The sequence below is a fragment of the Podarcis raffonei genome, chromosome 2, assembly GCF_027172205.1.
Source record: "Podarcis raffonei isolate rPodRaf1 chromosome 2, rPodRaf1.pri, whole genome shotgun sequence".
In the NCBI taxonomy this organism is placed as follows: domain Eukaryota; kingdom Metazoa; phylum Chordata; class Lepidosauria; order Squamata; family Lacertidae; genus Podarcis; species Podarcis raffonei.
Window position 1 is genome coordinate 54,648,519 of NC_070603.1, and position 21,741 is coordinate 54,670,259.

The window sequence follows — 21,741 nt, forward strand, 5'->3', positions numbered from 1 at the left end:
TAACAGTGGTCCAAAACTCCCCTACTCCCACGGGCGACTTTGACAACTGCAGATATGGGAGATAGCAAAGCTTTTGTGGAGGGTTGCTGTGAACCCCTCCAAATGGAGGCTCACATATATTATAAAGACACCACAGTCTCCACTGTGCCTCATTTCCAAAAAGTAAACACAGACCCTGGGTAAGCAGCCCAAGGAAACCCAAAGCAACTTATAACCAAAAGCTTGCAACTAAAAATAAAAGCACAATCAAGATTGCCCTCTTCCGTCTGAAGTGCTCTTTTTAACTGCCCTAACAAACAACTTATCAACCCCCAACATTTCAGATGTTATGACAAAGGGATGAACACAGGACGGGGCAAGATTTTGTCTCCACTGTCGCACTCCTGCAGTAAGGCACACTTGGCCTAATGCTGCATGTTTTAATTTTCAAGGAGCTGCTCTGAAGAGTAGTTCCCCTGGTTTTGTTAAAGTGATATATACTGTGGTAGCTATGCATTATAAAACAATTAGTCACCAGATTACAGTTTGGAAGAACTACGAGCAAGTGCAGAAGACAGAAAGCAGCACCCTGCATAGCCCAATAACCTCAGCACCTACTCTTTCCGTGTGTGTGTGTGTGTGTCCCACCCAAACAACCAACTTCCTCACGCGGCCCCTCAGCGGCCTCCCCGCCCCATAACCACTTATAACCTTAACCTCGTTCCTGAGGCACACCCCTAGTTGACGCCAGTTGCCCCGCACCCCCTGCCGACCCACAGCAGCTCTTCACGAACCCCCTCTTGCCGCCGCCGCCTCCTGGTACGAAGCCCATCCCCGCACATGTACCCCAGGACTTGAGGCATTTTACCAGTACCGACCCCCCCCTCACCTATTCATTCACCCCACTGACTCTTTAGCAAGGAGCCCCCACGTACACGTAACTCCTCTTCCCCAGCTCGCCCCCCCTTTCCTCGGTTGCCTCTCACCCCTCGGCTCCCTTCTCCCACATGGGAAGGCCTCCACCGCTGCCCCGCCGCCGCTGCCCCTCGCCCTCCTCCTCCACTCCCCACAACCAGCCCCCGCCGCACTCACATTGGCTCCAGCAACTTGGCCAGCCAGGATTTGAGCGCGTCCACGTTCTCTATGATCATGATGGTGGCGGCGGCGGCGCTGCTGCTGCTGCGGCTACACTCCGGGCAGCATCTCTCCGGCTCCCTTCCCCCACCCGCCGCTCCCCCGCGAGCAGTTACTCGCCCGCGGCAGCTCCCCCGCTGTCCTGTCGCCCAGGCAGGGCCTAAGAGTCAGACCAGGAACTAGCTGAGCCGAGAGCGCAGCCGAACCTGCTGGGTGCCGGAGAGGGGGGAGGGCGGGGACCCGGTCTCCCGGCGGAGCCAATCGCGTGGCGAGGCCCCGAGCCGAGCGAGCCAATCCGCGGCCGCGGGAGGTAGTGGGCGAGCGGGTGTGGGAGGGGGGTGAGTGGTGAAAGGCCGCAGCAGGCTAGGTCGAGGCAGCACGCGTGAAACCCTTTGCGGGCGCGCGAGCAACGTGAGCGGGGAAGAGGAGGGGGGAAATAACAAGGGTCGGCACCGCTCCCGAAGGCCCGGTGGCGTCGAGCCAGGCCTCGGCACGCCGTGTAGACGGCGCTCGGGAACGTGCGCAGTGACTGCGAAGGAAGGGGTTGTCTCTGAGCGCGTGCAGAGTCCAATCCCGCCCCCAACAGACACAGGCATACACACGCACACAACCAGTGGATGGGACTGCAACCAAATAAAGTATGGTATGTCCTCTGCGTTTTCCAAAGCATGGAAGGATAGTTACCATTTTATTTCTAGCAAGTGAAGGTCGCTTGCGAATTATTGGTTCCGAGCTCTGTGGAATACGTATTAGGAGTCAACGTACGTAAGAATCTTTCTTAGAGACATTGCTTTGTAAACTGCAATCCTAAACACGCGTACTGGAAAGTTCTGAGCTTGCGTGTTCTCCAATGGGGGTGGGGGCCCTCATGGCATCTAAACTCCGCCCCCTTGGTATGTAGAGATTTTAACCAAATCTCCCGGTGTTAGCTATAAGGGGTTGCCCCCTGGCCCCGCTGTGACTGCAACACTGTCAGCGATCTGGACTTAGGCTTTGGATTGTGCCGTGCAGAACTCGTCTTTTCCCAGTAGGAAATCGGTTTGATCTGTGCGTCTCTATTTCTAGAGATGTGCTTGCAAGGTGCGATCCTGCTTTGTTCTGCAATATTACGTTTAGTATCCGTTTCAAGAAAGCTTATACTGTACACACTTACCTGGGAGTAAGTCCCAATGGAGACAATAGGACTTCTAAGTATTGGATCGTGCAGCAGTGCACTCTACAAAACAAGGAACAACCAGTTCCAGTTGAGATTGATGATGTCTGAAACAAAGGATATGATAGCAAAGTGCATTACTGGATTTTTTTTTGGGGGGGGGGGAGGGAGAAATCACTTGACATACATTAAGTCCACAACCTAAGTGATGGTTATGTTTTGGGGATTGCACCTAAAACTAAAATTGTGTATAGTGAAAACCCATTGGGTTCAATGGTGGGTGGGATTGCCATAGTTACGGTACTTTTCCTGGAACCTTGCTCCCTCTTTAATTTTTCTTTTGCAGTGTGCATAAAGCTGAATACGTACAAGTTAAATGCATGTAAGTTGCGGGCTTACTGTACTGTGAAAGGAAAGCAGCAAACATAATAAAGTTGAATCATTCTTACTGATACGAAGTTTCTTTGAATTCTAGGACTTATGACACTTATGACACACTTAGGTACATGCATCTATTATAAGGTTGTCTGAAAGCTCTAGACATTGTGAAGCTGGGCACATGACGGTCCTCAGACCATATCAGGTGGGCCTCAGTGCCAGAGCCTGTCCAGGGCCTCTTCGCTTGTCTGCCCTGCTCCATAGCCATTCCATAGCCTTATGGTTAGACCAGTGTCCATACGAGCAACTCCTTGCATGCTGAGTAAAGGTGGCTGGGAGACAGATGAAGGGAAGGAAGTTCTCCTTCCTCTGAAAGAAACGAGCCACAAGACCTGTTGAAAGAAATTAGAAAGGGAGATAGAACAGGTGGAGTTTGAAAGGAAAATGGGAGAAGAAATCACAGATTGAAAAAAAATACTTTGAAAGTTTTCTGAGAGTGGGAAAGGGAAAATGTAAAAGAAAAAACATTCTCTACTTAGAGCCTCTGGTTCAGGAAATTCTACCCAAAATGGGGAGGCTGAGTTAAAATACATTGAGAGTAAATGTCTTTACTTATCTTGAGAAACACTGAGCTATGGAATTCCTTGGCACAAGAAAATGCTGTGGCAAAGAATTTAGTAATTTCTGAAGATGGATTAGATAGTAGAAAGCGAAAGTAATTGCCAACTGTAAACACCTTTGACGGGTTTTGTTTTCTGTAAACTACTTGGAAGTGGTTGTCTTTAACAACCAAGAAGTTATATACGTTTTATGAAATAAATAAAATTATGCCACATTCAGCCTCCATCTGCCACCATTTTGTGGCTGACACTGCCCTTACACTACCATTTTATGACTAGTGGGCCTCTAATTTTCAGCTGGCTCAAGCCTGTGGATAGAAGGTTCAAGACTCGCGGCATGAACCCAGTTGGTTTAACTAAACTTTTAGTAGTGTGTCATTCCAATTTATTATGTACATGAGCATACCATAGTAAATATTTTGCTTTCTGATAGCAGGCAAAGATTTGAAATGGCAGCCATTTTGAAACCACTCAGTGATGTTGTGTGTTAAAACAGTATTGTATATTAGCTTCACCTGGTTAAAGAACAACAGCATAACACCATAGCTATTTGAGGTCCTAAGCTTATGTTCTGTAAGTGCTGTATATTAGTTTCACACCCTGCTGAAGAACAAATGTATAGAATGCACAATAAATTTGTTTAATTTTAATTTTAACATTACTGTATTCTATCATGTTTTTAAGTGGACCTTAGGTTTTGTCTATGGATCTGTATAAATGAATACCATGTATAATCTGCAAACTGAACCGGTGTCTTGGGGCTAATATAGTTTCATCATGTTAAAGCTTCTGATCATTCCTTCATACCTTTCTATTTTTGAAACACAGGCTTTGACAAAGGCTTCACATGGTTTCAGCACATTTATTTTACAGCACATTTTATTTATTATACATTTCCACACAGAACACAGTGGGACAATCCCAGATGAATGGGTAAACTAACCCCAGTTAGTTGGAAGTAGTTGGCATAGTGAATTTGGTGGGATTCGCATCTGAAAACATACACACAAATAAGATTGCTTTAGGTGTCCACCATCCTCTGCACCCTGACTGCATGTGACTTTGAAGGTGCAGAAGCTGTTTCCCGTTTTTTAAGGTTTTCTACAACTTTCAGGGACTTTGAATGCTTATGAGAGAACTATGCAGAAAACTATTCTGTCAAAATACATGCATAGTCTCTGTTCCTGTTAAAGCTCTTAAGGCAGGACTCCTGCAATACTATCGCATAGCCAAAACGGGCTCTTTTTTAAGCGTGGAGGAGGAATCAAAGGATATTCCCAAGCTGTCAATTCTTCGTAGTCACGTGGACAAAGCGGGAGGGTGGAGGAAACAGCAACAAAAAGGGCCGCTTTAGCGCCCTCCCCCTGCGGAATCGGACCAAGAAAATTTAAGGTTCAGACACCCCTGTTTTTAGACATTGGTGCGGCTCTGAGCCCCTGTGCATTAGGGGAATCGTAGTATTCCGTTCTAGGAAAGCTCGGCTCGTGAAGAACCACCCGGCGAGCGCGATGCCTTTCGGGAGTCGCAGTTCTACAGCCTTGTCAACGTTTGCTTTCGCGGCGTGTGGACTCCAGCTCCCGGCAGCCTTTGCGAAAGAAGCTGATGACATCTGCGCTCCCGTTGCATTGTGGGGGAACCGGCAGCGTGGAGTGGAGGAGGCTCGAGCCGTGAGAGCAGCTGTTGGCTGAAGAAGCTCGGGAGCGATGACGGTGAATACGGCAGTTGATTTTGGGTGGTCGCGGATGAGAGGGGGTAGTTTGGGGTGGGGTGTTCCGGCTTGGACCAGAAAATGGACCCCTCTCTTGCAAGCAGAAGGGAATGGAGGAAGGCCGACCAGCCACCGACCCCCCTCCCTTCCTATGGGCTTCCTATTGCTGTGACAGCTCCGTCAGTTAAAAGGGGGCTTGTCTAGCATTTCCATGTCAAATCGCTAAACGTGTTTCACGCCAAGCAAGCAAGTCTCATATGCTTATTTTAAGATACATAATAGAAAATAGCTTATTTGTCGGGGTTGTGATTGGGTCTAGTATTCCTGTTATGCAGTGGGCTCCATTAGATTGACTCAAATTCAAGAAGCAGTAGATATTAATCTGCAAAGTTTCCCTTCAAGTGTCTTTTACCTCTTACCCTGAGGTAAGACACCCATTATTTATTGTTTAGAATAGTTGGACATACTGCACTATAGAAGGTCTCACGATTTTAAAAGAATCCTAAAGTCGTTGTTAAAAATCCTCAGCAGTAGTGCTGTGGAGAAGGGTTGAGATTTTATGCTGGAAACTTCTTTTCCTTCCTGAATGGTATCCTGTGTATCTGGTCAGCATAGTTTCGTGGCTGAACCTCACGCCTGGTCCATGGGGTCACGAAGAGTCGGACACGACTAAATGACTAAACAACAACAACAAGATGAGAGAACCATGGCAAATACAGCTTGCCATTTAGAGATGATAAAAGCTGTATTTTTTGAAGTTATATATTTTATGCAACTGTTAAAGATATAAAATCCCATCCTGGTTCATTTCCTTCATCATCTCTGAGCTCTGCTCTTTATGGGGAAAGTGTGTAATCCATTTAACAAAAGATGGCATGCCTGTTAGGGTCTTCAGGCAAAATTTGTCGCCACAGCTTTGTCTAAAGGTTGTGTTGATGGACAATTTGTATTAAGTCTTATGTACAGTATTTTATAGATACCTTATGGTGTCTTGCCTTACTTTACTGGCCCCTTATTAGCAACATTAGAGTTTCTTTCCTGGGAAAGGCCAGTGGTCTTGAGCCTTTTGGGGTGGGACAACCCCTCTACATTATTGATGTGGCTGATCTGCTGAAAGTGAACATCATAAATTCATTTTTGAGGTATAATACGTTGCATCAAAAGTTTTGAGTCTGTGTCAAGGAGCTTTCATTTTAAATGTAAGATGCCAGTTTTCAAACTAGATCAATGATAATGGAAATACGTGAGTTGGGTCTTTTTGTATTGCTATATTAGCTGCATCTACATTGGCTTCTAGTATGTTTGTGGCCCCAACTTAAAGTGCAAGTTATTGCTTTTAAAGTCCCATATGCTTTAGGAGCTGCAAAACTGCCTTCTCCAGCCTGAATCTGCCCACATATTATGGTCAATGTAGAGATCATATTATATTTTCAGGATAATTATTTTTTATATGCCGCCCATCAGACTGGGTTACCCCAGCCACTCTGGGCGGTTTCCAACAAATTAAAACACAGTAAGAAATTAAGCATTAGTGAGGATGCAAGGCGGGTGGTGGTGATGGCACTGATGATGACCACTTCTGAATGCTTTCTACCCCTGGTTCATCTATATAATGTGCTAATTGCTTCAAATGTAATACATCTGATGTGTTTGTGGTAACACTAGTCCGACTGCTCTTTGCCTCCCTAACCAATAATATGACAGGCTGGGTTCAAAATTTTCATGCTCCACTCGTCAGGAAGAATTGTCCGATTCTGCTTGAGCTTGCATAGCACCTCAGTCTCCAATTTAAAGCCACCAAGACTATCCAGCTGATGAAATGTAGTTAGAGTATGACAGATTAAAATTAATTTAGTTTCAGTGCTGTCAGTTAATATGCTGCAAAGTAGTTTTATGCAGATGAGCATTTTGTGATTAGATGTTACCTGTGTGTGTATTTCTTTCTCCTAGAGCTTCAAGCAAAAGTATCTGCATCGTAAAAGTCACTTGCTTTCACACTTTCTGTGCCTGGGCATTACTTTAATTCTTAAATTGTATCTTTTTCCAAGAGAAAACCTTTTCAGTTATACTTTTTTTATTTAAAAGCAACTCCAAACCATATTTGAGACAGTGATGTAATTACGGGCTAATTAACCAGACTAAGAAAGCTCTAAAATTTTGTCACACTTTTGAGAGACACCTTGTTTAGTCATCCTTGTAACTGAGTCCTTAACTGTCCCCATTTATTTCCTCCTGTAGACACGAGTGCATTGTTTAAGGGGTTAGGTAGGGTTAAAGTTCTAAACTAGGCACAATGTTTTGATAAGGGCAACGCCTACCTTACTTCTCTGAAATGGGATAGCTCAGTACCTCAATGTGGTCCAGTGCCTTTTCTGTCCAGAGCATGCAGAAATGCATCAAACTCTGAAGATCACATAATAAACTCTGAAGAGAGCCTCATATTGCACACTGCTGATAATAATAAATTTTAAAATGTGGTTATTTATTATTTTCTTTTGCATATGTCTCAAGGTGATGTACATAATAATGCAGACATTTTGCTTATTAAAGATGTCAAGATGAAAGTTTTTAATGTGTGGCAGCAACTAATAAATGAGTTTTCTGGCAAACTGACCTTGACATCTTGCAGAATTGATAATTCCAAAAAACACACACTAGGATCTAAGCTCATATGGAAGCATGGATAGAAATTTAAAGTATTTTCCTGTAAATGCTCATAACTTCTTTTTAATGCAGTAACCTTGAACAATGTATAGGAAACATCTTACTTGATGAATGTTGTGGAGGGTGTGTGATAGGTTCTGTACATAGGGGATTGTAATATTCCAGTGAGATTCTGTGTAGGCGTTTATTGACTTTTAAACTAATCACTTGCTCTAATAGATTTGTCTTCTTCCTTAAGGAGCGGAAGGGGACAGCTAAAGTGGACTTCTTGAAGGCAATTGAAAAAGAAATCCAAAAGAAGTGGCATGATGAGGGAGCATTTGAGGTTAACGCAGTAGATGCTGCAAACCACAAAAGGTAGGGATACTCTTTCCAGAATTATGACAAAAACTAGAGAGGGGAATGTGCAGAATATTGAAGGTTTGGTTCACTGTGGCTTTTGAGGAGCCTGAATTGGGATCGGTGTCTTGAGTCTCAGTTGTACCTGTTTGGTTGACTTTGCATGCCATTGTGAGTTCACATTTGGATAGCTATGGCAATTAGCACCATTAAAATACCTGAACGACCACTGAGGAGATTCCAACCAGTTTTTTGTATGTCAGTTTTTTCTCTAGCATGGAAACTTGAGCTATTTGTACATTTGTATCAACAGTTGCATTGTGTTCTTAAAGAGCTATGCAGTCTATAAAAGAATTTTATTGTAACACTATAGACTTGGTATAGTTCTAGAATATTAGTAAATGTTGTCCACAATTTTGATATTACTTTAGGAAGTGTTTAACCTGTATTTTGTAGAAATTGTGTGTCTCCAGCATCAACATGATTCAGAAGTCTCAGTGAGGGAAAAACTGGGGAAGATGCCATTCATGCAAATAGCAATTTTGTGAATGATCTATCTATCTATCATCTATCTATCTATCTATCTATCTATCATCACAACCACCCCCATCCCGATTGGGACCATTCTGTTGTGTGGGGGAGTTGTGGGTGGGGGTAGGAAACCATCTCATTTAGTTTGCATTCAGTGAACTGAATAAATATGCATGGGATTGTAGCATGAATGACGTAAGACTAAATTTTAACTGAATGGAAGAAGGTGTAAGGAGATTGTTGTGCGTTTATGAAAGAAACTAAAACTTGATGCTCAGCTGGTAGCTTTTCCTTTTAAATCACTTTCTGAGTTGTATGCAGTGGTGGAAAGTGTATATAAAGCGGTGCATCCAATCTTCTTCGGCACCCCCTGTCCATTGCAATGACTGGGACCCCTGAGACGCTGCTCCTGTGGATTGGAATACCCTTCAGAACAGTATACGATATAGCACAGAGAATAGCAGTGGGAAGCGGGGTGTTTGCAAAAATTACATGGCCTCTGTGCTTTTTGCTGGTGCAAAGTCACTACTGAATACAACCCTCTTTATAACATTCCATGTCAGTTTTAATTTGGACAGTAACCAAAGGTGATCATGAATAAATTAGGTTCCAGTTAACTGCACACAAAGAATTCTAATTATCCCACAAGTGGGGAAACTGTGGATGACCCTCTAGGCGGAGATAGTGAAGAACAGGAGCAGAAGACAGAAATTGGTTTAATGGGGTTCACCTCAACCCCAACTGTTATTTGGAGAGGACTTTTATTATTGTTGATGTGCATGTGTGAGCATTATAACGATAAAATGCTCAAAACATTTTTACTTTGGAAGGCTAAAGTTTTGTTGTGATTTATGCTACTTTTCTTCTGGTTTTTAATGCTGCAATGAAATTTTTAGTGCTCTATTTTATTTTTTAAACATGTCACATGGAAAAAATGGTTTGAAAAGCAGGACATAAATATTTTTTAAATTTTGTGAATTGATTATGTACCCAGAAGGAGTTAGGGTTTTTTTCTATGCAACTTAAAAGATTTTAGGTGACCACCAGAAGAACATATTTAAAGAACATTGTGATAGGTTGAGCAACTAGATATTACCTTCAAAGAACATTTCTATCACATAAGAGGGAAGACTTTTTCAAATATGATTCCTGCTATTCTACACATCTTTGTCATCTTCCTCTGGAGTTTTTATTTGCTTGGATGGACATTTAATCACTCATTTCAATAAAACTCATATTTAATTGATGACAGTGCAATCCTATGCATTTCTACTCAGAAGTTCTGCTGAGTGCAATAGGATTTATTCCCTGGTGAGTGTGTTTAGAAGTGTAGTTTAAAACTGAATCTTTAGTTGGACGGCAGACCCAATTTATGACATTTTAGTGTTCATACTGGAATCAGTGCATTTGCCACAAGTGAAATGCCCTTTACTGATGTGGTTGTATGCAACATCTTTCTTAAACACTTCTATATCACATATCCCTGAATAAGGGAATATAGAATTGTAGTATTTGTAATTTTTTAGTTTAGTTTCTGCAGATCATTTGATGCACATTTTTTTGTTTTGCAATCTCCATTCAGCAATGGCAAGTACTTTGCCACCTTTCCGTATCCATACATGAATGGCCGGCTTCATCTAGGACACACGTTTTCCGTATCCAAATGTGAGGTAAGAAATTTTCCTTGTTAGCAACAAGTCTCACCAGGGAAAATAAGTGTTCTTGTTCAGTCCTTGAGCCATTTAAATGTAGGCCAACTTTTCCTAGCCTGATGACCTCCGGATGCTGTTGGAGCACACCTGCTATTCTCCCTGCCTATTGGCCATTTGGCTAAATCTGAAGGTTAAAAGAGTGCAAAACATCTGGAGGACACCAGGTTGGGGAAGGCTCTTTTAGACTGGCCTAGAAAACTCACTCTTATCTGTGTCTCAGAGCAAGAAGTGTTCGTATATAGAGGGGCGTCCTCAGTGTTTTATATCACTGTTGACATTCTTCAGAGATCTGCTTACACAGCACTGCTTTCAAATATTTGCAAGATGTTTTTATTTGTGCTTATCCTGACTGGGGGGTAAATGGAGGTTTTAGCAGTTGTTAAAGTTTCATTTCTCATAACCTGGTCAGATAACTGTTTTATATTAACTTAAAAAAAATGTATTGTTCCCTGTGTGGAGATTTTGAGATGGAGCAAACAGAAAATGTAAATCACTGTAGAATTTTTCTTTGCTCTAGGGAGTAGAAGCTCTCTAAAATCTCTGTTGTGAAGACATTGAGCTGTATCCAACCAAGTCACTGAGCTCAGGCAATGATTTGCTCTGGGGTGGAGCAGGGAAGAGAGGGAGAGGAAATTCGATTGCATAAGCAGAAGTCTTTCTATGAACTCAGTAACTTAGCTGGGAATTAATAACTTTGCTGTTTTCTGTTCCTTTCAAGTTGTGTGTTGTGGCAGTTGTAGTACCACAAATAGCAGAATGACAGTGTGTGTCTTAAAAGCATTTTCAAAGTTTACAACTAAATGCAAGCACTTCTTAATACTTCTGAACCACCCATTTGTGTTCGATCCCACCCATTTTTCCAGTCCTGCATGCTCTCTCCCTCCCTTTATTTTTCATAAAACTCAGAAGCTTACTTGATATATGCTATATTATTGCCATTGTGATCCTGTTTCCCACAGTTTGCAATTGGGTACCAGAAACTAAAAGGAAAAATCTGCCTGTTCCCTTTTGGACTACATTGTACAGGCATGCCCATTAAGGTAAAATTAGGGTTTTGTTTTCTACTTCCTCTTATCCTGTCTGACTTTTTCTAAAAATAAAATATTTTTTAAAAAACCATTCCATTTTGTAGCAGGGGTACACAGATTCTGAGTTTAGAAACGAAGTGGTGTGTGTGACATGTTTTAGATTTGGAGATCAGTAGGTATAAAACATGCACATAGGTGTGTTGTGGTAAAAGATGTGAAAATTCTGGTTTAGCATAGCTGTTTGAATGAGTTCTTTGTCATAGTAATCAGTACTCATGTGAGTGGCATAGCAGTTGCTTCCATATATGGGTTTAAAATTTTCTCAGGACCGGCAGATCTGTTAGGTGTGCTGAAGGGTTTGGGCATCCCTAGTGGGATTTTTAATTCTGTCTCTCTCCCCCCCCCCCCCGAACATGTCATATTCTGTTTCCCCTCTGCTTCAAAAACAGTTTGCTAGGAATAGCAAGCAGATGTTCGGCCACTCATTCCAAGTCTCTGTTACATGAAAGTAGTTACATGGTCCTTTGGATCCCTGACCATAATGTCCTAGTATCTCCCGTGTTTCTGGTATTATGAAGAAAATGTAGTAGAGTAACAGCTTGTTTATTTCTATGGCTTCTAGTAAGTCAGCTCTAATTGCTGATGCAGAGCATTTCTTTTCATCATTTCATTTTGAAGCTAAAATGAAGAGACCCATTCTTTAAAATTTTTGCACACCATAAGTGAGCCAGCCAGCCAGCCAGCCCTTTGAGGGACTGGCACGGCAGATCACTTACTACGCTGTCAACTTCAATTGAAGATGTGATGCCAGGTTTGGAATTGCAGAGGAAAAAACACCAGGAAGCATCCATAAAATGAACCGTCAAAACGAGAGACCAAGTGCCAGGATGCTGATGAATATTTATTGTTAAATGAATATTTATTGGTAGCCTGGCATGTTTCAGCCAAAAGTCTGCCTTTAGGGGCTTTAAATACTTGCACAGATATCTGGAATCTGCACAAGCAAATAAGCATATTGGACCACCAATAAATATTCATCAGCATCCTGACACCTGGTCTTTCTTTTTGGCAGCAAGTTTGGAATTGACTTGGAATATCCCAAGCCTTGCACTGTTGAATCATTGATCCATCTATACTAACTGAGTCACTCCGGATTTTCCCATAGGCATGTGCAGATAAGTTGAAAAGAGAAATGGAGCTGTATGGCTGTCCACCAGAATTCCCCGATGAAGAGGAGGAGGAAGAGGAAGTGCCAAAGGGGGAAGAAATGGTCATCAAAGACAAGGCTAAAGGCAAAAAGGTATAATTTAAAATATAAATGCTTTATGGTGCTGTTGTAAGATTGTTTGCATCTCAGGGGTACAGATGTAGACTTGCATATATCGTCCATAAATGTGCAAAAATTTAATGGACATGTTCATTCTACACTTACGAATATAATAAAACTGACATAGTTTGTTTGCTTTACTTAGTCTATTTACTTTGCTTTCTTATTTTCTTTGAAGAGTAAGGCTGCTGCCAAGGCTGGCTCTTCAAAGTATCAATGGGGGATCATGAAATCTTTAGGTCTCTCTGATGAAGAAATAGTGAAATTTTCAGAGGCTGAACATTGGATTGATTATTTCCCACCCTTGGCTATTCAAGATTTAAAGAGCATGGGACTGAAGGTACTTGTTTATTCTAAACGTATAACTTTTAAAAAGACTTTTCTCTTAGGTTAATTTATTTCCTCTGAGTGACCCTGTGATGTTATGCTGTAGATCTTTTAGAAATAAAATGTTGAGTCACAAAGTTTGACATCAGCTGTTTCATAAACATCTGACTACTTATAGCAAATGTATTGGTTGTTCTTATTTAGAGGGAACATAGCTTTGAAAGATTGAGTTACATCAGCAGGAATTATTGTTGCAGGAATTCTGATGTTGGAAACGTTTACTTTTTCCGTTTTGAACAACTAATGCCCGTGGGCTATGGCTTTTTGTTTTTGAAAGTCCCCTAGCATTTATATTCATCTTGCCACATCACATGGAATGGAGGTGATGTGGTTCTAAAGTCATCTTGGAATTAGTTTCACAATTTGTGAGAACTCTTGATGGTGACACAGAGTTTCCATATAAACTTTTGGAACATCATGCAACTCCTCATTTTTATGAACTTCTAGGTAGACTGGAGACGTTCCTTTGTCACCACTGATGTCAACCCCTATTACGATTCTTTTGTACGATGGCAATTTCTAACTCTGAGGGAAAGAAATAAAGTTAAATTTGGGAAACGGTAAGATAGTCCGTTAATATATCCATTCTATAAAACTTGAAGAATTGATTGACGTATCCTCTTGCTTAGCAATGTGTACCATTTCATAAACGTGGCCTGGGGAATTCTTTGATTATAGGCTTTCTGAGCTCACTAGTCCAATAGCCAATAGCTTATTTGGTGTGAGTGCTTGTGGATAATTCTGTCAAATGTTGGAGAGTACATGTGCACCTTTAAACTTCGACTGAATTATCCCAGTTATGAAATGAGAATTATTGACATGATCAATAGTTTCCTTTTCAAATGAAGTAAAATAAATGATCAAACTAATAGAAGCAATTGTCAAAATTGCAAATTATTATCCTGCATTTTGTAAATGAGTAGGTCATTAATTATATTGGTACAGGTGCTGTTGTTTTGCACCACCAGAACCAGAGGGGTCATGTGATATACACCTGCTTCTATACTGACTAGATATATGGCATTCTATTTCAGTAAAGTAATAAAGAGAGCCTATGTTAGCCAAGTATTTTGACTTAGGTTGAGGATCTTCTGTGGGAAGTGAAAGCCAAATAGAAAACAAGAAACTGCCCTCTTCAGTCCATTCTAGACAGCAGCTTTCTCCTTGAAATTATTCAGCTATGAGGAAACCATTGAGAGCGTCTGAATTTCATTTTAAGCTGGCATTGTGACCTAAACACAAAGGATTTCCTGTTCAATCTCTCTTGCACTTATCTAAATAATGCATTTAATTTGTCTTTTAGATACACCATTTATTCTCCAAAAGATGGACAACCATGCATGGATCATGACAGGCAAACCGGGGAGGTAACAAAGGATTTTTGATTCATTTGACTACTAATGATATACTGCATTTGGACTGAGGAAAATAAAGCATTTACAGTCTATTTGAATGCTCACTTAATTATTTTAAATATCTAAATGAGAACCTAAAGGGGTTTAGGCAAAATCTGCACAGTATCAGAAAGTACTAAAACAGAAGTTTTGTAGAAATAGTTTGATATGGAAGCAGGGATAAGTTTTTTATTGAGAGCGAAAAAGGACAAAAATAAGAAATTCAATTGGACAATCTATATAGATCTTGACCAGTGCATTTGTTTAACTGGAAGCTTGCATTTTTATGTTAGATTTTTCCACACAATCCCCACTTATTTATTTTAGCTTTCTGAAAGTTTTATCTTAGAAAATATACATCATCGGTGTGATGGGATGGTGAGCTGCTTGTGCGTAAAATCCTAGTCCCTCAGAGTTTGGCTAAGTCCACAAACCTCTGTCTCTGACGGAGCTCCTTAAGCATGGCTCCATCAGTCGCTCGTTGAATCGGACAGTGGGCGTTTACGGAACTTCTTCCAGCATAAAAGCTCCTTAACGGAAACGCGTCTTCTGGACTCTCGGCGTGACAGTTTCCGGCGAGGAGTGGGTGTCCCTACAGGAGGTCTTGAAACCTCCCCACTATTTTCGCTTGAAGTGTCTCTGAGCCCTCCCTCCGATTCACTTTCCCTTGGAACTCCACTTCTCCCCCTGCTGGTCCCCTCCTCAGCTGAATGGTCTCTCTCACCCTCTGTGAGCCCTTTCACCTCCTGCGTCTCAGATGGCAGTTCCCTGACAATCGGTTATCTTAACTGCTGTCAATTAATAGGGATAGTGGCTGACATGCAGTCCATTCTAGTTTGCCTCTGGGCATCTGATCAGACTGAATAGTGGAAGAGGCGTGCTGATTATTGTTCATGTATTGTCTCTTAGGGTGTTGGACCTCAAGAATACACACTAATCAAAATGAAGGTGGTTGAACCTTACCCTGTAAAGCTAAGGTAATTATCCGCATCTTGGTTAATAAGTCTTTTTTGCATTGCGAGGTTAATTTGATTAGGAATCTCATAGATGACATTTATTATATAGAAACTGTCAGAAATAAAGGGGTAGAATTTGTAATACAAAGTTTTAACTCCTCACACGTTTCCCCTTGGGGGACTTCCTTTGGAATGGTCATATTCTCAAATACTTTTCTAGACAACTTCTCCTTTCTTTTCACAGTGGCCTTAAAGGAAAGAATATCTTCCTAGTAGCTGCAACTCTGAGACCGGAGACCATGTTTGGGCAGACTAATTGCTGGGTTCGCCCTGATATGAAGTATATTGGCTTTGAGACCCTGAATGGGGATATTTTTATTTGCACACAGAGAGCTGCCAGGAATATGTCCTACCAGGGCTTTACAAAAACTAATGGTGTAGTTCCTGTCGTGAAGGAGCTGATGGGAGAGGTGAGCAATAGTGTCATCTATTGTTAATGTGATTCATGAGGCAGAGGATGTGCCCCTATACAGGCAGACAAACTTTGAGAAATGTTTAACTTAGAACTTACAGATTCCACTAGTGCAGAAATGGCTAAGCAAGCCCTCCACATGTTGTTGGAATCTCTACATAATCTTGAAAATAAAAGTGGAGTCATCTTCAGAACCAGCATTTATGTGGTTAAAATGATACCGTGCTAAAGGGCAAATTCTCATACAAAAGCATAGCACTGCAAAAATGTATGTTCCGTATGCATACATATATAACAGAAATCTGCTACTTAATGCCTTACTCAGCTGTTGTGGTCTGGTTTCCGTACCTTCCCTAGCATTTCTCTGTTGCATTTGACCTTTTCTGTAAGCACAAAAAGTAAAATATTGTGACTTGGTGTCAGAGAAACTGTGTAAAATGAAGGCACTAGGATGTTTCATTTGTAAGTGATCCTATGGCCATAATGTGGAAGTCACCTCATCTTTAAAAATATTTCTTTTTTTGAGTAGGAGATCCTTGGAGCTGCCCTCTCTGCCCCTCTAACATCCTATAAAGTTATCTACACTCTCCCTATGTTGACTATTAAAGAAGATAAAGGTAAGGTTGCTGTACCTTCTTCTGCATCAGTTGCAGATTGTGTGCAGATATAATTATTTTCTCTTGGTGTAAGCCCATTCTAGCCCATTTCTGCATTAATTCTTTTTTTTAAAAAATCAGTATGAAAATTCATATTTAAACACATGTTTAATAACAAGATACACATTTAAATATGTATTTCATACACATTTCTAAATGTATTCTCTCCTAAAATATGAAAATTTCAAATTCATTGCAATGTTTTTTAAATCTTTGAACTATATCACAAAAACTGGAGAGGTGTGAAATTGAAGGGTTTGGGTGCAAATTAGGTTAGGTTGCTGAAAAATGCAGACCAAATGAAATTCTCCATCTGCACTAAACCAACACTTAGCGTGATGCGTACCAGACTGGCAGGTTACTGGTTCACATGCCCCTCCCTTCCCATCCTTCTACACTTCTGGAAAAAGGAGTTCAGAAGTTTTTGCTTTCAGTTTTGCTTAACTGTGGTTTAGTGTTTCGTGCAAACCAGCACTGTGTTGTTGACATTAACTGCAGTTTATTTTCAAGTCAAATTGTTTCAAACAAACTATAGTTAATGTTGACCACACTTGTTCCTGGCAGAATGTGAGAAACCTGTGGTAGGTTAATTGTGCTCTTCAACTCACCCAGGCAAGAACCATGCAACAATAATTTTGTAAATTCCTCCACTCCTCCTCCCTCTCCCATTCGTTTACTTCCATGACAGAGCCCATTAGAGAAAAGATAGTATCTTGCAGAGAAAATTACTTATTAAAAAAACCCCCAGTAAAGAGAAAGAAGTAACTTTAAAGGCTACAGGTAAACAAGGGAGACATAACTAACAAAAGGAAGAATGAGTGGAGGAAGCGATGAAATTCATATCACGTGGTTCCTGCCTTGGTGAGTGGAAGAGACAATTAACCTGCTGTAGACTGGCCCACTTATTCTGCCAGAAAACACGAAGTAAACTTAAAGCAAGAGCTGTAGTTGCTTTTAAAAAGCTAACTCAGCCGCATGACTGTAATATGTGAATAATCCCACCCTTGCTGCTCTAGTCAAAGGATGTGGCTAATTTTTAATTAGCATTAACTGGATTTACGCATTTGTTTATGAGAGAAACCTTTTGGAATATTTGCAATTAACTTTGCATTTTTAGTGTGAATTTTGCCATAAAAATGCAAATGGGATAATATGTGTTTCCTGCTTCTAAGGCACTGGAGTTGTCACAAGTGTCCCGTCCGATTCCCCAGATGACATTGCAGCCCTGAGAGACTTAAAGAAAAAACAGGTGAACCGCTTAAGCCTAGGAAAACCTCAACTTGCTGGCAACTGATGGCCACAGTTTCTACAGGCGATAGCACAAGCTATTTCTTGCAGACACAATAGATGTATTTGGGTAGGATAGCCTTCTGCAACCTGGTGCCCTCCAAGTGCTGTTAGAGTACAACTGCCATAATCTCTGATTATGCTATCTGGAGTGAATGAGAGTTGGAATCTAACAATAACTGGAAAGAGAAGGCTGGTGTAGGGTATCAGAAGGCAATGAAAATGGACAAAATCGGGCTCTTCATAAAAGCTGTACAATGCATCAATTAAGATTTCTTTAATGAAAAGATGAATCAGTTAATTTCTCATACATCTGCATGACAGTAAAAAGAATTATTTGGAGGCACAAAAGCATATGCTCCTTTATAATGCATGCTTGTTTTGGGGCATTATTATACTAAAATAGGTGTTTTTTCCTCTGTGTGTGTGAGAGGAAATGCCTGTTTTTAAAATGGTGCTTGGCAGCTGCAATTTTTAAAATTGCTTGTATTAAAAGTAATGTGCTTTCTAGTTAATTAAGGCACTTTTTTAGTTGATCAGAAGTTCAATTCATTAATCAAATTATTGCAGTAAGGGCAAAGACCTGTTTGTCAGGTTTTTGTAGATTTGATTTTCATATTTGTTTTCAATTTCTTCATAGGCACTTCGAGCAAAGTATGGCATTAAAGATGAAATGGTCCTGCCATTTGAACCAGTAAGTGCAGCAAAGAAGGATTGTGTTGGGTGTTGGAATGGACAAAGCTGTCAATTTGTATTCTCTATGTTTATTTTTCTAGTTTCTAGTTCAGTTTATTATTGTTGTTAAAATTTTTATATCTCCCTTTATTCGAGGATCACAGGGAGGTTTACAATATAAAAACACAAAATATACCATAGCAACAAAGAAAAACAAGAAACTCTTAACACGTAATTTAAAAGGCCTTGGATAATTTAATTAACCAAAGGCCTGGGAGAAGAGGAATATTTTTTCCTGGAGCCTAAAGATATGAGTTTTACACATTTCCACATCAGTGTGCATTATTTTAAAAGTCCTCATGAGAAGCATTTTAGTGTGCATTTCTCCTAACATACAAATTCCGTACACATTCTAATTTTGCAATTTTGCCTGATATGCACAGTATTATAGGCTATTCCCCCTAATATAATTTTAATTAGTATATTCATTTTAATGTACACTTTCCTCTAGTATACACATTCCGTACGTGTTATTTGCTCAGAGAACTTGATTCCAAAATTTGGAAGAGTACAAATTTATTTCACTTTGCGGGGTTTTTTTTTTGGGGGGGGGGAGTGCAAATCTGGCAGGTTTTAAATGCAAAACAAACCAAAAACTGACCTCGCCCCTAGTTGGGTGTTCATGTTGGTCACCTGTGTTATCTGAGGGAATTATGTGTTTGTGTTGGTCTGCTTTTTTTGTTATGTACGTCATAGCTCTAGCCCTGCTAAAGTACTGCACAGCCAGGGGTGCTGTGAGACTCCTTGAGAATCCCATAGACTTGCCTTCTAGTCTATCGAGAGGCCTGAGTCAGCCCTGTTAATTCTTTAAGGAAAAATGCACAGCTGTGTGACTCCATCTGAAAGTCAGATCCGGCTGTCTGATCTTTGGCTTCACTTTGATTATGTATTTTGTTGTTACTTGCTTGTTGCAGGTACAGGCCAGGCAGCTGTGCTTTTGATGCAAAATTGAAAACAGGGTGCCTATTGGATAACTTTTGAAGCCAATGCCTGTAAAATTAATTGCCTCAATAAGTCCAACGAATCTTTGATCACTGAGGAATAACAGGTTTAAGAAGCAAAACCCAACTTTGGTATAGCAAACAAACCCAAAATTCAGCATATAATATTCTGCCCATCCGTCATATAGGTGTGAGAACCTTGCATATAGATGGAATCAAACAGGCTTCACTTTAGTTTCTCTCTCCCCACTCCAAATAGTTTACATTCCCTGCCCTTCAGACAGTAAACAATGCACATACTGTTGAAAAACCGTAAAATGAAGATCCCTTTTCTTTGGAGGCTTTTGGAGTCACGGTTGAATCCCCTGCAAAACTCTTTGATTTACTTGCATGATTGAAAACAACTATTTTACAATGCTATGTGCTATTCCCAGGTGCCCATCATTGAGATCCCTGGCTATGGCAACCTTTCTGCTCCGTTGATCTGTGACGAGCTGAAAATCCAGAGTCAAAATGACAGAGAGAAACTTGCAGAAGCCAAGGAAAGATTATACCTGAAAGGATTTTATGAGGGAGTAAGTAAAAAATTAAGATTTTCTCAAGAGGGTGTGTGTGTTAGAGGAGTGATTTTTTCCCCTTTTGTGTGTGGAGATGTTTGTACGTTACCACCTCTGCTTTTTAAAATATAAGGGTGAAAAGGAATTCATCCCAATTCTGATTGCTTGGTGACTCAATAGATTTGAACACACCATTTTATTTATTTACTTGTTTTCCCAACTTGTTTTGGACTCGCCTCAGCTAGGCAATGGTCAGGGCGCTGGGAGGTGTAGTCCAAAGCATCTGGAAGGGCACCAGGTTGGGAAAGCTAATTCACTTTATGGTTTGTTTCACTGAATGCAAGACTTGTCCTGTTCTCTTTTGGTCTCTATGTGTTCCTTTGGATACATAACTAATCTGTAACTGGTACAGTCATACCTTGGATCCTGAACGCCTTGCGAGTCTAACGTTTTGACTCCCGAACGCCACAAACCTAGAAGTGAGTGTTCTGCTTTGCAAACATTCTTTGGAACCCGAATGTCCAGCATGACTTCCGCAGCTTCCAATTGGCTGTAGGACGCTCCTGCAGCCAATCGGAAATCATACCTTGGTTTCCGAATGTTTTGGAACTCGAACGGACTTCTGGAATGGATTCTGTTCGACTTCTGAGGTACCACTGTATTTGGTATGTATGGGCTGGCTAGGCTTCATTCATTTTAGGTGATTTTCAGATTTTGACCTGTTTGGATTGCCTTCTGTTGAATCTAAGGGAAGGCTGGATCCAGAAAACTTAGTGGAAGGGGAAAAAATCCTAGTGATTTGCAAACACAAGCACTAGCAAAAGATTCATGAGTACTATATAGATAGGTTTTATGGCAGTCCTTATGCTTACAAAAGTGTAAGTGCAACTACAGTGGTACCTCAGGTTGCATATGCTTCAGGTTACATATGCTTCAGGTTACAGACTCCGCTAACTCAGAAATAGTGCTTCAGGTTAAGAACTTTGCTTCAGGATGAGAACAGAAATCGTGCAGCAGCAGCGTAGCGGCAGCAGGAGGCCCCATTAGCTAAAGTGGTGCTTCAGGTTAAGAACAGTTTCAGGTTAAGTACGGACCTCTGGAACGAATTAAGTACTGTATTTTTCGCCCTATAGGACGCACTTTTCCCCCTCCAAAAATGAAGGGGAAATGTGTGTGCGTCCTATGGGGCGAATGCAGGCTTTCGCTGAAGCCTGGAGAGCGAGAGGGGTCGCTGCGCCCCGGGCTTCGTGCAGATATCTGGCAGCCCCACAAGCTCCGGGGACAGCGGGGCTATAAAGGCTATAAAGCTAAACTCTGATTTACTCATGGGACAATTTATAAAGTGTGTGGGTTTTTTAAAAAAAATGCACACAGGTATTCTAAAAATAAAAAAACTGAAATTCCTTATTACAGGCGGCTTAATTGAAATTCTGTAGTCTTCTACTGCCTGTCCACACCTTGTCCCTTTCTTCTGTTGTTTCCCTGTGTCTGTTCTAGATTGTAGGCCTCTTGGGGTAAGGACCGGTCATATCTGTTCTTTGTGAAGTGTTATGCACATATCAGAGGTGCTTTATGAATGAATGAATGAATGAATAAAATTTTGCTGCCATTTTGCACACACACACACACACACACATATATATATATATATATATATATATATATATATATATATATATATATCTCCTTTGATGTACTCGTGTTTTGAAGAATTATTTCGCTTTTGAAGTCAGGAGATAAAATTTCTAGGATTAAAACCACAGATTCATTTACAATTATTGGA

At 40.9% G+C, this 21,741-nt stretch overlaps 2 protein-coding genes across 9 annotated transcripts in view; one reads left to right on the plus strand and one right to left on the minus strand.

The window, feature by feature from the left end:
* Window positions 1-1,312, minus strand: part of RBM27 (RNA binding motif protein 27) — a 30,385-nt gene extending 29,073 nt beyond the window's left edge. For 4 of the 7 annotated variants that reach the window (XM_053376670.1, XM_053376675.1, XM_053376674.1 and 1 more), the window contains exon 1: window positions 1,072-1,312. In XM_053376670.1, the coding sequence (XP_053232645.1) occupies window positions 1,072-1,130 (59 nt within the window). In that variant the 5' untranslated portion in view covers window positions 1,131-1,312. Of the gene's footprint in view, window positions 1-965; window positions 1,051-1,071 lie in introns of those variants that run through there. The other 3 variants (XM_053376672.1, XM_053376671.1, XM_053376673.1) reach the window with 2 other exon arrangements.
* Window positions 1,313-1,553: 241 nt separating this feature from the next.
* Window positions 1,554-21,741, plus strand: part of LARS1 (leucyl-tRNA synthetase 1) — a 46,925-nt gene continuing 26,737 nt past the window's right edge. The window contains exons 1-14 of one of the 2 annotated variants that reach the window (XM_053376668.1): window positions 1,554-1,756; window positions 7,875-7,993; window positions 10,089-10,176; window positions 11,178-11,258; window positions 12,412-12,546; window positions 12,752-12,913; window positions 13,408-13,520; window positions 14,264-14,327; window positions 15,264-15,331; window positions 15,555-15,780; window positions 16,312-16,399; window positions 17,611-17,687; window positions 18,366-18,419; window positions 19,836-19,976. In XM_053376668.1, the coding sequence (XP_053232643.1) occupies window positions 1,754-1,756; window positions 7,875-7,993; window positions 10,089-10,176; window positions 11,178-11,258; window positions 12,412-12,546; window positions 12,752-12,913; window positions 13,408-13,520; window positions 14,264-14,327; window positions 15,264-15,331; window positions 15,555-15,780; window positions 16,312-16,399; window positions 17,611-17,687; window positions 18,366-18,419; window positions 19,836-19,976 (1,419 nt within the window). In that variant the 5' untranslated portion in view covers window positions 1,554-1,753. Of the gene's footprint in view, window positions 1,757-4,856; window positions 4,974-7,874; window positions 7,994-10,088; window positions 10,177-11,177; window positions 11,259-12,411; window positions 12,547-12,751; window positions 12,914-13,407; window positions 13,521-14,263; window positions 14,328-15,263; window positions 15,332-15,554; window positions 15,781-16,311; window positions 16,400-17,610; window positions 17,688-18,365; window positions 18,420-19,835; window positions 19,977-21,741 lie in introns of those variants that run through there. The other variant, XM_053376667.1, reaches the window with a different exon arrangement.